We start from the raw sequence: 20,404 nt of genomic DNA on the forward strand, positions 1-20,404 counted from the left end.
TGGGCATCTTCGAATGATGTATTTTAAAGGTACGCAACAGAATCTGATGGCAAAAGAACAAAGATGTATGACACATGAGTGTTTCTGCCATTTGTCTCTCAGTACAATCCTTAGAAAACCTCTAAATATAGCTGTGACTTTCAGTGTATGCCTGTATGTTTCCCCAGTGCTGCGTAATAAATTAGATCCACTTCCTCTATAAACTCATAATACTAGTGTCTGTAGCTCTTCCCTGCAACTCTGTGTATCCTCACTATCTGATAGCGCTGCGCTATAAAACGCTCATGATGAGACATTCATCAAGGCTGGGGAAATATTGTTACTAACAAAAACAGTGTTTTTATTGATTTTTCTGTCACTTTGAATTTGTCGTTATGAGAAACAGTAACCACTGAAAACAAAGCCAACACATGTCACTGACAGAAAAAAAAAAGCAGTAATGTATTATGCAGAAGATTTAAGAACTAAAGTGCAGATGCTTCCAAAACCAATATATTGAGTCGTTTTCATTTTTCAGTTAATTTTGAAGTGCAATAATTAGAAAAAAGCTCATATTTTTACGGACCGGCCTTTAAGGTGTTGCAGATAAATACAACAAAATAAAATGATACGACCAAGACAAAAACTGTGGTATTTTGTAAATATAATAATAAATGCAAATTCACTGTGTAATTATGTAACTGTATTAGCAGCGTCCTCCTGAAATGCACCAACAACATTGAGAGTAACATCCTCCTCTCTGCCCCTTAATGCTCTCTGGTCGCTATGGTAATGCGTAAATATTTCTTTCAAAATAAGACACACAACTACAACACGGGAAAAGACCCAGGGAAACAGAGTGCCCCCAGCAGCCTAAGCTTATTGGAGCATAACTAAGGCAGGGTCCAGGATCACCTGATCAAAATCCCAAGTCCAAAACTGGAAGCTGGTTCCACAGAAGAGGAACCACAAGTATCCAGCAGCTTCTGAGTGAATTGTAGTATCGGGGTGATATGGTACTATGAGATCTTTAAAATAAGATGGGGCCTGATTATTCAAGACCTTATATGTGAGATGAAGGATTTTAAATTGAATTGAATTTAACAGTGAGCCAATGAAGAGAAACCAAGTCGGGAGAAATATGCTCTCTTTCTCTTGCATATCATGTTTTCTGTCTTATTACCTTAGACTTGTTATTTTTGGATTGGGGTACCAGGGGGCATCAAATCATTTGTTCATCATTGTTAACCTTCCCTTTCACATAATAATACTTACCTCTCTTATGCACAGTCCTTTGCTTTGGATGGTTCAGCCTAGGTACTTAAACTCATCTACCTTCACGCTCTCTACGCCTTGCACACTTTCTGTTCCTCACATTTTCAAAACAGGCTTGTTCCTTTTGTTGTTGTTGTTTTTCCATCACTGTGTGCCTTTAAACATCAAACCAATTCCAGCCTAAATGGAGGGAACATGATGCATAAAAGACAATCCTACTGGGTATCCATCATCAAGGCGTATCACATACAAAGGGATGAAAGAGGCAAAAACGTAATTATTAGACTCCTGTTTGACCTCATCTATCAACCTGTCCACCATCACTGCAAACAACATGGCTCAGAGTCACTCCCACCTTAAACCCATGTGTCACTCCTGCCCCACACCCCACCACACTCATACATGTCCTGCACAAGCCTCACATACTTCTGCCACTCCTGACTTCCTCATGCAGTACCACAGTTTTTCTCTTGGCAGCCCCTCACAGACTTCCTGTAGATGCACAAAGACATTGTCTTGAACACTACTTTTTCTTCTGACACACTTTGAGTACCAGTATCACGATGTGGGTGTGTGTATGTGTGTGTATATCATATTAAAGTAACAAGAATCCGTCAAATTAATGGTTATTACAATGTAGTTACATAGCCCTGGCTAGCTTCTCAGTTTTCTGATAGTTCAGTGGAATCCTAGTTGTACAAATATTAGGTAGTTTAAAAAGTCCAAAAAGGTTGTATATTTAATGCAGATCAAATTCAGTTCATAATTTAGGGTTCTGTCTAGTTGCTGGTAGACTGTTTCACAGTTTCAATCTAGTACTTTAAGAGAAACAGAAATTATTAGACACTATTGTGTTATTCTATTAAATGAACACTATAGGCAGGACAGGACTGTTAATGTTTTCCATCTACCTCTAGCATTAGCATTATTGTTTTGTTATTAGCCATTGCCACTAGCTGCTATCTTATTCATGGCATGGAGTCGATCCTGTTCTGCACACACCCATTCATTTTGTTTTAAGACTCCTCGCTGTACCTTTGGCTGAAGACAAATCTATATAAATCTTGCTGGATGTGTGCAGAATGATTCGGGGCTGATCAGACACCTAGATGATGGTGCTTTATGAGGGATAAGAATCTACTGAAAGTGTGTCAAACTATCCCATAGCTCTGTATATCCACACACCGCCTTACTGCAGACACACGTTATAATTCACATTACTGTAGTTCTTTGGTTCTGATGGTTTTTAATGTTCATAAAACTGATAAAATATGACAGAGCTCAGGTAAAACTATTGCTGACTGAATGTTTGATGGTTTTGACTTATCTTACAGTTTAATCCTAAGGAATATCAGATGGAAGCTCAAATGTATGTGCTGAAATTGAATTAATTAGAGGAAGTGAGTTCTTTGCAGTTTTGGTGTCCTTAGGTGCATTTGACTACAAGGTGATGATTTAGACGTTGTGGTGGAGCACTTGATAAAACTAAAGTATGAGGGATGAAACATCCAGTGAAAGCATATAAGAACATACATTTTCCGTTCTTGTTGTCCTAGAAGGAAATTAATGAAATCTTCTTCTCACTGTTCAACTTCATTTATGTAATAAATATTTGTTTTTTTGTGTCTTTGTCTTAAAACAGGCATTCTGAGGTCCATTCACCACCATCCAATAGTGGGTCGTTTTTTCCTGTAATAGAAATCTGTTTGACAGCATTTCACCATCCATCACACCCAACCTTGTTCAAGGTAAGCAGCACCATAGGTAACACTTCTTTATTCTGATATTTGTAATATTCTAATGAGGCAATACTTTAAAATTCAACCCTTGTTATGCTATTTTTTGTTTAGCTTTGGGTATATATTAAAATGAAAATACTTTAACTTTTCCTAATGGCTTAAACAGTGTGTTGGTTGCTTTCAGAGTTAGAGGTCATGTGTGTGTGCTCTGTATATTGATTGGCCTGGGTCATGTTTACCTTTACCACATATAAGCATTAGCATTATAGGACAGGATAAAATATCAGTATGGAAATATATTGTATTGGTTCCTGTATCAATACTTTATTGATCGACTGCTTTAGGACTCCGTGTGCTTGCCCTAATAATATGAATGAATGTAAAGTGAAAGGAAGCACACTATCCTGGTAAAGAAAAGGAGTATAAAATATTATCAAGATACACAGTATCACTACACAGCAGTTTTGCAGTACTTTTTATATTTGAGGACAAACATCCATCCATCCTTTTTCTGCCTGTTATCCGAGTTCAGGTCGCGGGAGTAGCAGCCTGAGCAGAGAAGGCCTGAAGGCCAAAGTCCTCACCCCATCTCTAAGAGAGGCCAGCCACTCTCTGCTCTGCTGCCTGGTCTTTACTCTGGATGGTCACGTTTTGTGGGGGGGTAAAATCCAATTTCAGTTACACCCTCAAATCTTTTTGAGTATGATGCTACAAGCTTGACACACCCCTTTTTTGGGCAGTTTCTCCTGTTCTCCTTTATAGATTCTCTTAAGCACTTTAATTTTGGATGGGGAGCACACAGCTATTTTCGTATCTCTTCAGAGATGTTCAATCAGGTTCAAGTCTGGACTCCGGCTCGCCCACTCAAGGATTTTCACAGAGTGGTCCTGAGGGCACTCCTTTATTATCTTGGCTGTGTGCTTAGGGCAGAAATGGTTTCAGCATCGTTCCCCAGATCTGTGTCCTGAAACATTCCTGTACTGGAGGTCTACAAACAGTTCCTCATACTTCATCACTTGGTTTGAACTCTGACATGCACTGTCAACTCTGGGACCTTATATAGAAAGATGCCTTTCCGAATCATGTCCAACCAACTGAATTTGTCACAGGCGAAACATCTGACAGGTGATCAGTGGAGACAGGATGGACCTGAGCTCAATTTTGAGTGTCATGGCAAAGGCTGGAAATACTTATGTACGTGTTATATTTTTGTTTTTATTTTTAATACGTTTGCAACAATTTCAAGCAATTAAAAAAAAACTTATGGAGTGTTGTGTGAAATGAATTGATTCCATTTTGGAATGAGGAGTAACAAAATGTAATTAGTGGGTTTATGTGTTTTTCTGTAATGTTACCAGCAGAATGATGGAGGAAATATAAAGCACAGAAGGGAATAAACTGGGTGACAGACCCATGTAGCATGAGAGTCACTTCTGCTGAACAGGCGTCTGTGTTATCCATGTTACAAAAGAAATCAGCACCAGGGAAGAAAACCTAGTTATCTTGTCTTTTAATCACTGGTAGCTTTGTTGTTTCATCCATTTATATGTTTTTCTTGTTATTACACTTGACCAATTTGTCCCATCTCGGATGTGAGTGATGTAGCTGTTGACATTAAACTAATGTCATCACTGTCCATTCATTATTCACTATTTCAGTGTAGTCACAGCTGTCTGCAACAATGTCCACATAGTAGACATCTGTAAAAAACAAAAACTTGCTTGTCTGACTTCTCAGCATCTTCTCATGGCACGTCTCATATCACACTAATGGGAACACTCCACCAGTTGTCCACAAACGAACATTCAATTGTCATTCTTTTACATGACAGGGTGGCTGGGAGAAATTGGTTTGCAACACCTCCGTCACTCATTTATCCATTCATCATCGCCGTGATTTTCCTGGGCTGTCAGTATGTGCGCCTCTGAAAAGGCCTGATGTCATGAGGAAAGGGTCTGCTGTTGGATTCTATGTCACTGTCATCCCACAGCTGCCATCAACAATGCTCCCAGAAAACATTAATTGTGCAAACACTCAGAGGATGTAGGCTCCTCGGTGGAGACGTTCATCCTCTCAGGCTGCTAACAGTTTAGACTGACAGGAAAAACTTGTGGTAATCATTGTGCTGGATATTTTTTTTGCATTGAATTGTACCATTGCATAACAAAAGCGATACATCTAGCGGTGAGAAATTACACTAAATTAATGTTAGTGTAATTTATGGGCACTGAAATTCTGCAATTTTTGCATTTTTTAGGGAATAAATGACAGTTTCCTTTATGGTTGTAGTGACAGACACACGACCCTACAATGAGTTGTTGGATTTCCTCAATGGCGTTCTCAGCATTGCAAGCTTGCTCTACTATTTAATTTTGCATAGTACAGGAGATTTCTGCATTTCTACACTCTTTTCTTTTGATATGTATTTTTCTGTCTTTCCCGTGCTGTACAGAAAATTACAGTGGATCGCCCCAAACACAACTTTTGCTACCTTGTGAATTGGTTGTTATATCGTTCTCATCTTAAGAAATGTCAGTATTTACTCCCTCGTTGTGCTTTTCTTGTTTCTTTTTGTTCCGTGACTTTACCCACTGAATCTGACATCGAGTTGTCGTTCTGGCGTGTGTCAGTTTTTCAGCACGTGTCACAAATATTTTATCAGTGCTCTGAAGCACTTTTGCAAATTACCGTAATTACACTTTATACTAGTTTGAACACACTTCTTGAATAATCATATGTTGAATAGTTGCAAAGCCTGTTTTAATGCTAAGCATTTTTGTTTAGAGGGAAGACTGAATGGTAGATGTTCACTTTCATACATAAATACATAAAGACAAGATGTTGTGGTGTTTTTAGAGCAAATACAAAGCATGGTTGCTCATGCAAAATCAGCCACTGGAGTGTCTTTGGAGTTTTTCGTGAATCTCTTTGTTAAAGTTGAGTTGAATGATACAAATCCAACTGCTCACAAGAAGGCGAGTTTTTCAAAAACGGTGTCAAGCGAATGGATGCTTTATGACGCATGTCGATTGGCACTAAATGGGTCGATCTGCATCCTTATTTAGACTGTTTATGTAATCATATGTGCAAACGCTGAACACACAGTAACACAGTAACCTTTCTTTATGTGTCTGTCTTCTCCTTCTCATGCTTAAAGTGAAATTACAAGTCAAACACTCAAAAGACACCAGTATATCTTACCTATTATATCCAATATTAGGGTTTGAGAAAGGATGTTTTTGGATTGATTTATATATGTTACTGTTGGGCTTTATGGGCTTCCTTACAGGAATCCCTGCTGCTCTTTGAATAGGAGGGTTAGCTTTCCTATACCCCAGAAAACCTGTTCTTATTCTGCTCAATATGCTACTTACCATTCATTTGAACATGTTTCTCTGCCATTGCTTTAACAAGCCAGCCCAGCTAAGACGAGCCTGTTTTATCCCCAATTCAATCTCCAAAGATTCAGAACAAGCACAGGAAAAATCATTACAAGGGTGGTTTTGTGTAACCCTTTACGTGGTGGAGGGGAAATCTCAGAACTACACCATTATTCTCCTTAAATATTAAAATTCACTTTGTGTGTCACAAGCTATTGCTATTCGCATGTGTTTCTGTAAGTTACACAGTTACAGTGAGCTGTTGAGACCACCATGTATTTGGGCCTCAGCTAGGTGAATGACATCATTTGAAATTTTGGGTGAAAATGACTGTAGATTATATACAATGTCAGTTATGTATTTAAAAAATGTTAATCTTGGTAGTGTTCTGTAACTGTTCCTGTCAAAATATCCTTTTAAATCCAGTGCAGAAGAGACAAAAAGCAGCATAGACGTGTTAAAAGTTATCAAAACATAAAGTATAAATGGTGAACTCGTGTTCCTCACTGTTTTCGTTTCCTTCCCTGAGGACAGAGGGAGGAATCGAGGGAGGAGGAGGACGATGGGTACCGATGGAGTTTCTCCCCAAGCTCTCCTGTGGCTCAGCCTGAGCGGTTTGAGCTCCCTGGTGTCACCCCTAAACCCCGATGATCCCAATGTGTGCAGCCACTGGGAGAGGTATGTTTCCCCAGTTGAGTCTATTCAATATTCAAAATGATATTTAACAAAAGAAATACTGCCGTGAACTAATGGACTGCCGGCCACAAATCAAAGCTGAGGGTTTGCCAATAATCAAATGCAAAAGGGAAAAGGTTTACTCCTGGGGACATATCGAGGCTGTAAATTCAAAGAGATGGTAATGTGACTGCTTGAGTGGTCTCAGCACTCAGCAGTATGTTGGGTAAAAGCACAATGCCGTTTCTGATGAGAGCTAGGGAAAGTGCAGGTGCTGTGATCGATAATGTCTCTGTGTAATCAGTAGGAATTGTGCAAATGGATATTACCGCTGATGATTATTACAGTTTTGACTTCTCGCTAAAGGTTAGACTCAGTTCAGTAACCTTTGTTCAACACAATGAAAACACAGAGCGAGCTCGCTGCCAGCTACGGAGGGTAAGAAAGATGAGTTTCTTAAAAACAACCTGAGCGGTTGTGAACTTTAAGGAAAGTAAATGTTTTTTCCCCAGATGACTCAATGGCTATTAAACATTTTTCATATTTAAAAATTTGATTTATTCTAACTGTTGTATTTATAATGAGATCAGTGCTTGACATCCTAATAACCTGCTTTTGGATATTATTGACTAGTTGAGGGAAAAAAAAGGTTTCTATTGTGAAGTTGGACTTACATTTATGTTATATTTGATGTTTGCAGTTAATATAAAAATGTATTTTAATATATTACATTTAATATTCGTGTATTTGATAATGACAAAAGTTTATCCAGAATTAGAAATTCATCCTGTCAAGCTGTTTTTTTCCTGTTCCTCTAGTTATGCAGTGACTGTGCAGGAGTCTTATGCCCATCCATTTGACCAGGTTTACTACACCCGATGCACCGACATCCTCAACTGGTTCAAATGCACGAGACACAGGTATGCACAAAGCAACTCTCTTTGTTTAAAGCTGCAGTATATTACTGTTTTAATTCCTTTAACATTTAATATTTTAGGGATTTTAAAAGAAGCTTTTTAATCTGCTAATTTTGTTCTGCCTGAAAATACAAAGAATTATTTCACGGTAAGACTATAATTGTGAAAGTAAAAATACTAGAAATGAAAGCTACAACTAAATAACCTTCAGCATTGATAAATAAATATGATCAATGACTTAAAGGTATAATATATACATTTTTTCCAGTAGACTAATGAACATATTTTGCTAATGTGTCAATTATCCTAAATGTTTCATTCTGTGTAGCTGTTTGTTTCAGTGACATTTAGATTGAAAGGCAATAGCAGTGTTTAACAATCTTAAAAATAACTTTTAATCAGATTCTTTTGATGTTAAATAAAAATGCTGGGCTAAACTAAACTAAACTCATCGTATTTGCTGTAGCTGATGTTAACTACATAAGTCAAAGCTCAGGATTCCGATATCACTAACAAATTGCATTATGGGACCATTGCTCATGCAAGTCTAAGTTGTAAACATGGACAATACGGAGACAGATGTTGCTTCTGGGTTTAAAACTCATCAGAAGATGAATCACCATTGGAAGCAGCAGCAAAGAGCTAAGGAAGGTCACTGAGTCAATAACTCATGGCTTAGATAGTAATTGTCTACCAATTGCTACCATACTGGTAAGTAATAATAGTAACACATTTAACTGTTTTATTTACATTCAACAGGATTATTGCTATGCATGCTACACACCTTAGATGTGACAGTTATCTTTGCTGTAGCAACATGACAGCACAGTCAGAATCAAAGAGTCTTTATACTTATGTTTTCTAAAAAAAGGGTTTAAACTGACACATTGACACAATCAGCTACAGAGTAACATTTCAGTGAGATACATAAACTTGTTTTTAGATAGTGCATCTTGGATCTGGAGAATTTTCACTTGTTCCATTGGCAGATTTTTCACTTATTTCAAGCAAAAATATCTTGTATTAAGTGAAAAATCTGCCAAGTGTGGTCACCAGCTAGAAACAACTTAAATAGAAAATACAATATTTAGTATTTCACTGAAATAAAATACAGCAATAGTACATTACTTAAACTTCACATGTACATTTCTAACAGCTGTAATCACATTTTAAGCCATTTGTCAATACCTCATTACTTTATGGCTTCATATATAAAACACATATTTTAGATATAAGTAGATATCAGATCTACTTATATATAATAGTCAACTAACTATAATAGTCTATAATAATAGTCTATAATAGGCTACTGAAATATAATTTTTAATTTTTTTTCTGCTAACTATTGCTAAATAAAAGGCCATCACTGAAGTGCTGACATGTTTTGCTTTCAGGGCTCTTTAAATTGATCTTGATCTCAATGAGACTTCAGTATAAAATAAAACTTTCAAAGCAAGATATTTGTTTTTAACACAGCTCTCGTGATCACATCTTCTGAGTTCCTTTTTCTGTACCTCAGAAAAAGTATGTAAAAGTATGTTATATGCAGTGTTGGGAAGGTTACTTTTAAAATGTATTCCACTACAGATTACAGAATACACGCCCCAAATGTAGTTTGCAACGTATTCTGTTAAGTTACTCAATGAGAGTAATGTATTCTGAATACTTTGGATTACTTAATATATTGTCATGCTTTTTACAACTGTACTATTGCTGTGTGATTTATTACTATTACTGAAGGGTACTCGCCACCGAGCTAACATTGTTAGCTGGCGTTAGCTGAAGTTAGTTCATAGACTGCTTTCATAACTATACATGATTAGCTAGCAGGTTGTTAATGCTATCCATCAAGTCTAACAGTCTACGGTCTATGACCTATGAACTAACCAGTGTTGGGCAAGTTACTTTGAAAAAGAAGTAACATTTTCTGTTGTTGTGAAAATAATTCATTGCAAGCTTACATTTTTTGTTTTATACATCAGTGTGGTCAGCGCCACACATCTTTTAACATTAATACCTTTACTGTGTTTATGTCACTTACACAGGATCAGCTACAAGACCGCCTATAGGAGAGGTGTAAGGACCATGTACAGACGACGCTCTCAGTGTTGCCCAGGCTTCTATGAAAGTGGAGAACTGTGTGTTCGTAAGTCCTGCAGATTCCTTAACACCATTTTAGCCTTTACAGTGGCTTGCAAAAGTATTCGGCCCCCTTGAACTTTTCCACATTTTGTCACATTACAGCCACAAACATGAATCAATGTTATTGGAATTCCAGGTGAAAGACCAATACAAAGTGGTGTACACGTGAGAAGTGGAACGAAAATCATACATGATTCCAAACATTTTTTACAAATAAATAACTGCAAAGTGGGGTGTGCGTAATTATTCAGCCCCCTGAGTCAATACTTTGTAGAACCACCTTTTGCTGCAATTACAGCTGCCAGTCTTTTAGGGTATGTCTCTACCAGCTTTGCACAGCTACAGACTGAAATCCTTGCCCAGCTCAGTCAGATTAGATGGACAGCGTTTGTGAACAGCAGTTTTCAGATCTTGCCACAGATTCTCGATTGGATTTAGATCTGGACTTTGACTGGGCCAGTCTAACACATGGATATGTTTTGTTTTAAACCATTCCATTGTTGCCCTGGCTTTATGTTTAGGGTCGTTGTCCTGCTGGAAGGTGAACCTCCGCCCCAGTCTCAAGTCTTTTGCAGACTCCAAGAGGTTTTCTTCCAAGACTGCCCTGTATTTGGCTCCATCCATCTTCCCATCAACTCTGACCAGCTTCCCTGTACCTGCTGAAGAGAAGCACCCCCAGAGCATGATGCTGCCACCACCATATTTGACAGTGGGGATGGTGTGTTCAGAGTGATGTGCAGTGTTAGTTTTCCGCCACACATAGCGTTTTGCATTTTGGTCTCATCTGACCAGAGCACCTTCTTCCACATGTTTGCTGTGTCCCCCACATGGCTTGTGGCAAACTGCAAACGGGACTTCTTATGGTTTTCTGTTAACAATGGCTTTCTTCTTGCCACTCTTCCATAAAGGCCAACTTTGTGCAGTGCACGACTAATAGTTGTCCTATGGACAGATTCCCCCACCTGAGCTGTAGACCTCTGCAGCTCGTCCAGAGTCACCATGGGCCTCTTGGCTGCATTTCTGATCAGCGCTCTCCTTGTTCGGCCTGTGAGTTTAGGTGGACGGCCTTGTCTTGGTAGGTTTACAGTTGTGCCATACTCCTTCCATTTCTGAATGATGGCTTGAACAGTGCTCCGTGGGATGTTCAAGGCTTGGGAAATCTTTTTGTAGCCTAAGCCTGCTTTAAATTTCTCAATAACTTTATCCCTGACCTGTCTGGTGTCTAAATCCAATCGAGAATCTGCGGCAAGATCTGAAAACTGCTGTTCACAAACGCTGTCCATCTAATCTGACTGAGCTGGGCAAGGATTTCAGTCTGTAGATGTGCAAAGCTGGTAGAGACATACCCTAAAAGACTGGCAGCTGTACTTGCAGCAAAAGGTGGTTCTACAAAGTATTGACTCAGGGGGCTGAATAATTACGCACACCCCACTTTGCAGTTATTTATTTGTAAAAATGTTTGGAATCATGTATGACTTTCGTTCCACTTCTCACGTGTTCACCACTTTGTATTGGTCTTTCACCTGGAATTCCAATAAAATTGATTCATGTTTGTGGCTGTAATGTGACAAAATGTGGGAAAGTTCAAGGGGGCCGAATACTTTTGCAAGCTACTGTATGTCTTTTCTACAACCTGAGTAAATCACGTTACCTCAAACGGATTCAATTCAGTTCAGTTTTATTTTTACAATCAAATCACAACAACAGATGGCTCAAGGTGCTTTATATTGTAAGGTACAAGTCCTACGATCATACAAAAAAGACCCAAGAAGAAAACTCAACATATGATATGACCCCCTATGAGCAAGCGCTTAGGCGACAGTGGGAAGGAAGAACTCCATTTTAACTATTAATAGGTCCTCTTTCAGTAACCTGAACACTGTGATAAACTTTTTTCTCACCAAATAAATGTCACTGTTGGACTTTGCTGTTTAGACTTATTTTGTTTCCTGGTTTGATCCCCAGCTCCCTTGTACGTCTGAGAGTGTTTTCACACCTATAGTTTGTTTAATCCTGCCCGAATCAGTTAGTGAGTTTGTAAACTCATTACAACAAACCACATGACAATGTTCAGTCTGCTCGCTGGGCAGATGTGCCTGGGATGGGAGCAACAAAAGTAAATAGAGGAAGAAGTTGGTGAGTTCTTAACTAGTGGAGAACACGACGAATTTACGTTCATTACACGGCTACTTCATACAGTCCTTTGCACATCTACAGTACCTACAGTACAGAATGTAAAGCATGCGTGACTACGAGGCATTTTTTAGCTCAAACTTGTAATGCAGACCTGTTAGTTGGTGAAGATCAAGGTTGGGTTACGTTCACACTGTAAACGAATTGCTCTGGAGTCCAGTTGAAACTGTACCAAGACTATTCGGTTTGTTTGGTCCAGACCTAAGTGCAATTACTTTGTTCATAGCTACATAAATGAATCAAACCAAGGGTGAAAATGAACCAGACTTTGATATAAACAGAAACACTCCAGGTCTGTAAACAAACTAGCTCACAAGTGTGCATTTTTATGTTTAACAGACTAATTCAGTCTACACTAGAAGAGTTTTATATAGATGCCACACCATTTACCTGTCACATGTCATGGTCGCGGGTCGGGACCCAGTGTTTTGAGTTTTGTACATTTATTTTTGATTTCATCATGGTTCATGACTGTTAGGGTTTCGGTTTCTGGTTTGTATTTCTAGAGCTCTAGTTCTCCTGGGTTTGTGATTTCTAGTTCTTAGGTTTAGTTCTGCCCTCGTGTTTATTCTCTTGTTCCCCAGTCAGTCATGTCTCATGTCCTTCCTGTCCTTGTACTCGGTGTTCCCTCTGTTCAGTGTCTAGTCTGTGTCTGCCGTGTGCTTCCTGTTTTATTTTGACAGTCCTGCTCTGTGTTCAGCCTCTGTTCCCCGTCTCGTCTGGGTAATTAGTACCAGCTGTGTTTCCCTTCTGTCTCCCGTTTCCTGATTACTCCGTCTTATTTCAGCCCTCTGTTATCCCCTGCTCGGTGTTGTGTCGTACCCTCTTTGTGTTGTGTCTCCTCCCTTTGTGTCCTGAGTATTCTTAGTTTCTAGGTTCCTGTTCTCCAGTTTAGATTTTAGTCCTGCATTTGTGGTTTTGGTTTGTTTTTGTCACGTTTACTGCTATGAAGAGTTTCTCCAGCAATAAAGTTGCGCCCTAAGTTAAATCTCTGTTTCTGAATCCGGCATTTTGGGTCCTTCGTCTTACCTGCCACGCAGCACTAGCCATGACATTACACGACTCATTTGTACTCTAATCGGTGATTAGAGTACAAATAACAGTGTGTTGTATATACTGTTCTACACGATCTCTATGAAAAACGAAAAATGATAAAAAAGATGAGTGATTTCAAAGATAGACTTTACTTCGGACAATTTGGAGGGAATCAGGCTGGAATATTTCTATCATCTCTTTTTTTCGTCACATGAAACATGCAGCAGAAAATAACCCACTTTGTGTGGTTTAGGTGAGGGGGATGCCTGGATCCAGGAAATGCAACACATGACACCCACTCACTAATGCTATTCACAGACAGCTAATGTCCAACGCAACTACGTATGATATTTGCATTCTCACCTCTGTCAGGTAAGTCATAGAAAAGTCAGCTAAAGTCATCCACTTGCCCAAAAGTCAGTGGTGCACAATGGCAGTCAACATATATGTTGACTGCCATATATGGCTGCCATTGTTGTAAAATACTTGATTTTGTGATGACGTTTGCTGTCATTGATGGAATGGTGATTATCAAAATCATAATCGTCTTTATTTGGCCAAGTTTGTGCAGACAAACAAGGAATTTGACTCCGGTTCACTTTGCGTTCTGCATACAAGATGTGAATGGGAATAAGTTCAGTTCCTCAGCATTATCAGTTTGCTTGTCACTTATTTATTCTGCTTGTAGGTTCCACTCGCACTACAATCAGCTGATTTTAGTTTGTGTGCCAGAGGAAGAAAGTTCCACAGTCTACTGCATCGATATGAACATGATTTGTTTTTATTTATTATTGGCGACAGACTGGCGACCTGTCCAGGGTGTACCCCGCCTCTCGCCCTATGACAGCTGGGATAGGCTCCAGCGCCCCCCGCGACCCTGGAAAGGATAAGCGGAAGCGAATGGATGGATGGATGGATAATTTAATTCATTTTATTGCACAAAAGCACGCGCACAATGGTAAAATGCAAACTTCATCCAGGACAGAAACAACTGCTAACATGCTAACACAAAGGTATTAAGCTAACCAAGAACCCAGAGTGCCGTTAAAGCTGAGCAAACTGACACTAAGTAACCGGGTAATAAAAGTAGTGATGAGCAGTCAGACTGCAGGCTCTGCTCATTTTTCTGCAGTAGAGTCACTGTGGTGATGACAAATGCAGATGGACCCAGGAAGCAGAACGCACGGAGGCAGAGTTGCAGTGAAGACAGTTTATTTACAGTGAGGGGGGAGGGGGAGGTATTTACAAGGACAACATATATACAACGGTGTATGAATGGGGACGCGGAGCCAGGACGTGCTGGTGACGAAAACACACATAGGTAGTGCACTCGATCTAAAAAAGGAGAGGGACGAGAATTAGTTGGGTCTTGCCTGTTAACCGAGAAAAGCTTAAAACTTTACAGAGAGTTGGAGAGCTTACTTGGCACTGTTTAAAGCCCAGAACCTCCAGGCGAGGCAAAACAGTCGAGGCAAAATCCTAGGGAGGAAACAAAACTCCTTACAGTCACCAAAAAGTAATCCAAGGGCTCCAACAGGCAGGGGCAGAATTTCAGCTCTCCAAAAATGCCAATACTCCGACACTAGTCTTCTGTCAGGTAGCTCCTAAAGAACACTTCTGAAGAAAGCATCTGATGAGTAACAGGTGTGCCAGGTTCAGTGACTCACTGCCCTGCCTACCTATACAAAAAGGGAGGCACCAAAAACACATACAGACAAAAACACCACATAACCAAAACCCAACTCCTAACAACTGTGGTGATGAGTTTACACTCTTTGTGTTGGTTTTCATCTTTGCTTTGCGCTGACGGCTTTGTGTTCATACCTAAATACTCATAGAATGATCACACGTTTGTCCTAATAATGACAGGGATTTGTGTTGGTGTGTGGGGCCTCTAGGTTTATATTGTTAATTGGTAATTATGAGACAGTGTGTTTCATATCATTTTAATATCAGAGAAACATGATGTAAAAGCAATGTAATGACTAGTATAATAAATTACTGTCTCCAGCGAATAACTAAGTCACATACTGCATTACTTTAAATAAGAGTGTTCTGTGTAATACATGACCTTTAAAAACCCAATGAGAATTTATAAGAGAATCTACAATGAATCGAGTCGATAAGTGATATCAATATTGAAATCAGAATCGCTAAGTTCTTATAAATTCCCATCCCGAGTGATTATAGTCCACATAAATGACTGAACATGTGTTACATTTTTCCTGCTAGTTTCTTCTTAGACATAAAATATAGATGCTATAAAAACCCAACAAATGCACACTGTGGTTGATCAAAACCAAAAATGTATTTAACAGTGTTTGTTTGTTATCAGACAGCACTTTCTCCTTAATATTCCAACCGTAAGAGAACATGTGTTATGCATAACGTCTCTGTGACAAACAAAACCATTTTCCTGTCATATGCATTGTTATTTTCAAACTTTTTCCACTTGATGCACGCACAAAGTATGCAGGCTTGTTAAAATTGCAGTGTACATTGTGGAACAGTCGTTCAATCTCAGTAGTTATCTTTTCACAGTTACCTATATCTGCTGTAAGAGCTGTCAAAATGAAGATCAGTCGAGCTCTGTAACAAAGTCAATCTATTTCTACCTAAAGTTTGACCACAGGCAGCTGTGAATCTCTGTAAATGGAAGGAAAACTGGTAAAAGAAAAAAAAGACACTGAGCAAAATCTCAAACAAACTGTAAGCACAAAATGTTTCTTTAGACATCAGACAGCAAATCTAAACTATTTTCAAAGCTATGCTGTTAGTTGTCTTTGGTCATTTGGGTGAATTCATCAGGTCAATCAAATTATTTTGCATTCAAGTTGAAGAAAACCTTCATTCAGTATTGGACTTATCATCTAGTTGTATCCCCTGCTTCATGGGAACAGTCCATTGGTCAGTGCAATATTTCTCTACACAATTATTTCTGTCTGAAGCTCAAAGTACTTTGCCAGTCAAAGTAAATAACAGCTCTTAAATCAGTTAAAAACAAACAAACAATTAAACAGAGCAGATGAAACAACAGATGTTGTTTTCAGAGGAGATATACATGTACATGATGAACCCAGTCTCATTAAGCTTCTGCTCTTAATTGTTAAAGAAGAATCCCACAACATGCTCTCCTGGTTCTGTCACACATCTATTTATGTTATCACATCTGACAGTGTGTTCAGACAAAGAATCAACTGAAATCCTTCGTGTTTTTGCATTTTTTCATGATTAAAATGCTATTAAAAGTGATCCTAAAAAGGCTTTTATTGAATTTTGTTCAAATGTTTTGATTAATCTGGGTAAAAAGTTGCAACCTCACAATGTTGTAATCAGCATAATCTCCAAAGGGATTTTTAAATGGCCTTGTTTCCATTTTCATGGAGTGTGGCATATATACCAGCTTTCTTCAGTTCAGTGTGAACAAGCAAAGGCCGCAGACTAACGGGGTCCTCTCAGGGGCATTAGAGTGCCATCGCTGTGTGAAAAATTTATAAATCCTGGAGGTACCATGAGAAAACACAACTGCTTATTTGTTCTGGAATAAATAAAATATATAAACTGAATTTCTAATTTTACTCTAAAATATTTTTTCTCCACTAAAGCCATGCAGTAATCACCAGGATTAACAGAATGCAGTGACTTAATTTTGTGTACCTGTGGCCAACTGGTAAAGACAAAGCCAAGCTAAGTGGCAGAATTACTGTTAACAACAATGTGACCTAGATTTAAAGGGCCTGACAATGCTCTTTAATTTATTTATTTATTTATTTATTTTTTTGCGCCTGTCCCGTTTGGCTCTTTTGCCATCAGAATTATTGTCTAAAGGCGAAGAAAGATGCCCAACGGATTACTTTACCAAATGGACCATCCCAGCCTTGCTATAATGGTCTATTTGATTCACCTTTTATTGTTTATTTTATTTTCACTTGCTGAATACGGGACAGACTTGATTGGGGGAAAGAAAGGGGAGAAAGAAAGAGGGAAAGAAAAACAGCTGAGAAGAGGGACGGGGAAAAAGGGCAAAAAACAAAAACCAACAGAATAAGCAGACAAAAAATAAATATATCGATCACCTGGATCACCTGTTGAGAAAGAATACAGAAAACGAGAGTAATAGAATAAACAACATCACAATGATATATGGGAATATGACAGTAAATACTAAATATTAAACATTATTGTGCAGCACGTGAGATCGACAGCGCACAGTGTGCTTTGAGGTAGGAGCCAAAAAGGGTGTAGTTTGTGTGTGTGAGCACCCGTGTGTACACCTGTGAGCATGGACGCGCTTGTATTTAAAAGGTTCCTTCATGTAATGATCTGCTAGAGGGTGTGGGGGGCCACTGCCCCGACCTCCAGGGCATGAAGCAGATATGGAGGAGATCAAAACTCCAGACATCCAGAGGCCCCCAGAACACAAGAGACCAAGGAAGACCAACAGAGGGGCAGCTGCGTCACTATCCCAGAAAGAGCTGAGGAGAGTCCCAGATGAGGGGTCACTCAGCAGCTGCGGAGCAGAAGCCAGGGGGGGTTGCAGTGACGTGTCCGTGAGCTCTGCCAGCAGCCAGCCGTGCCTGAGTGACCGAGCCCCAGGACGAGAGGCCGAGGGCACCCCACCCCCGAAGGGGCCCGAGCGAGCCCCAGGCTCCATGCCCCGATAAGCAGCCGCCAAGGAGTGAACCGGTGTGTACCTGGACGCCCATCCCTGGACACAAAGAACCACCAACGCACCGATGTCTGAGGGTGTCCGCCACCGGCAGGGGAAGTGGTGGAGGGAGATAGGCCTCCATACCTTGGAGGGCCTGAGATGTCCCCAGAGAGGTGGCGTCTGATACCCAACCTGACATATAGACACAGACATACAGGCACACACAGATACAAACATCCATTCCCACCCTCATGCTCTCATATGCAATTACTCCACACTCAACCAACGTGGAGACAGACATAGAGAGCGTACTCTAAGAACCGGGTCTAGTTGCCTTGCCCCTGGAGGGGGAAACTGCACCCAGACCCAGGTGGTGTTACCCTTTTCCCTGCGGTGGGGAGAAGCAGACCGCCCCGACTCCGCAGCAGCAGGGAGGCCCCACATTCCAGACCCCAGTCGGACGGCCAACTCCTCCTCCTAGCCCCCCCGCTCCAGCAGGCCGCAGAGAACGGGGTGTGAGAAGACTCAAACCTCCTCCACCCGCTCATATGTAGTGTTGATGTATGTGTGTTCTAAGGTGCATTTAAAACCCAGGAGGGCATGGAGCTACCTGCCAGAGAGCAGCAGGTAAGTGCATAGCCCCTCCTGCTAGCCCTCAATGTCTACGTGTATTTAAAATTGGGAGGTGGGCAACGACGCCAGGGGTGAGGTCGTACACCCTGATGGTAATTTGGATTCTGTGTGGCGTGCCCACCCCCAAGATCCTATATGTATGTGTTATGAGAGTGTGAGTAATGTGAATGTCTAAGGTGTGGGATAAAATTGAGGCAGAGGCGGACAGAAGGGGACAGAAGGGGTGGGGGATGCCTCCTCTGCACCCTGGTGACACATCCTTACCCCAAGGCCCTGCATGTGTGGGTGATTGTGGTGGAGCGGGAAGAGGGAGGCAGCTGGAGATGGGGAGGGAAGGAAGGGAGGGGCAAGTGACCCCTCCCTGGGGCCAGCTCCCCTGCTGACCCCAGTAGGCACCCCCATACTCTGCAACCCGCCAGGGAAAGGGGGCCCAGGCCCATCCGGACTGGGGTCCAGTGCAGCAGCGCCGCCCGGCCCCACAGAGCCCGGGACAGCTCACCCGACCCCACCACAGAGAAAACTGCACCCACCCCATCATCCACTCATCTTCCAGACTACACAAGACAATAGACGCCCAGGCTGAGATCTTCCTCCACCTCTCCTGTATCTCCCCCTCCTGCAGAGAGAGTTCCTGAAGAGAGGAAAGCTCCTACAAGATGTGACAACCTCCCCCACCAGTTGAAGAGCCCCCCAGGTGGCTCGATGCACCGGCGGCACCCTGCGCCAGGGCTGGGCCCCCATACACCCACCCGCCCACAACCCCGGCAACACACCAACCAGGACCCAAGCCCCCGAGGCCCGGCCAGGGCCCCTGCCCAGAGACGGAGCGCCCCCAGAACCTCACGCCCGTCCCGGACCCACCCAGAGGCAGCCAGGCTACCAGGTCAGTAACCCACGTCCGTCAGCACAGACCCTCCCCTAGCCCTGCTGCACGCAGCCACGATGAAACCGTCACCTAAGAGCCAACAGAGCCCTTAATAGGCCATGACCGCTACCCCGGGTTGAGCCCCCCAAGGAAGATGCTCCCGGGGAACCCCCCGACGCCCTAAGCCTGTCCCTACCCCCACACCAATCACACCCTCTGAGGGGAACAGCGCTCTCTGAGTGCTCTTGACATGAGTTTGACTTTTTTTTCATGACAATGATCAGTGCAGTAAGAGCAAACATGATGTGATCTTTTTGAGTTAACTTCAAGACTACAAGCAATTAATTAATGTATTGATCTTAAATACAATCAGTCTGGTTCTAGGATTTTCCCAGTACCAGAAATAGACTATACCTGCCACGCATGTATTAATGTTACTATTTAAAGAATGAAAAGCATAGTGTAATCAAAACACTGCAAAGAATTCAATCATTCAGTCAGCAACAGTCAAAAGTCACATTTCCCATTATTTTCCTCTGCAATTTTCAAGAGCGTTCAGCCTAATATATTTTTAACTACGTCCAACTGTCTGGGGTCAGCCCAGTCACAGGGCAAAACCTGGAGAGGGAGCCTGTGGGTTCTGGTGGTTCACAGTCTCATCAGGACCAGGATGACGACTACAACATCTGTTCTTGGGAGTTGGTGGAGGGGGACCCGGAGTGGGCTCCTCATCCTCCAACCACTGGTTTGCCAAGAATTAAGTCAGCAAGGATCAGATTGAAGCAATGGGCAGCTAGTCCTCCAATATACTACTCCAACAACTACAAACTACTGAAACCTGAAATTCCTGTTTCTTGAGGATGTCTTTCAGATACTGTTCATCTATATATATATATTTTTGGCATGGCACATCTTTTGTC

The 20,404-nt window shown here is 41.1% G+C and overlaps 1 protein-coding gene across 1 annotated transcript in view; it reads left to right on the forward strand.

Annotated features, from left to right (window-relative positions):
• The window catches only part of LOC116334301 (multiple epidermal growth factor-like domains protein 11), a 230,030-nt gene that overhangs the window by 38,274 nt on the left and 171,352 nt on the right, over positions 1-20,404 (forward strand). The window contains exons 3-6 of the mRNA XM_039621112.1: positions 2,897-3,002; positions 6,908-7,051; positions 7,867-7,968; positions 10,011-10,111. Coding sequence (XP_039477046.1) covers positions 6,936-7,051; positions 7,867-7,968; positions 10,011-10,111 — 319 coding nt within the window. The 5' untranslated portion in view covers positions 2,897-3,002; positions 6,908-6,935. The remainder of the gene's footprint in view (positions 1-2,896; positions 3,003-6,907; positions 7,052-7,866; positions 7,969-10,010; positions 10,112-20,404) is intronic.

Source organism: Oreochromis aureus, linkage group 1, assembly GCF_013358895.1.
Source record: "Oreochromis aureus strain Israel breed Guangdong linkage group 1, ZZ_aureus, whole genome shotgun sequence".
Classification (NCBI taxonomy): Eukaryota; Metazoa; Chordata; class Actinopteri; order Cichliformes; family Cichlidae; genus Oreochromis; species Oreochromis aureus.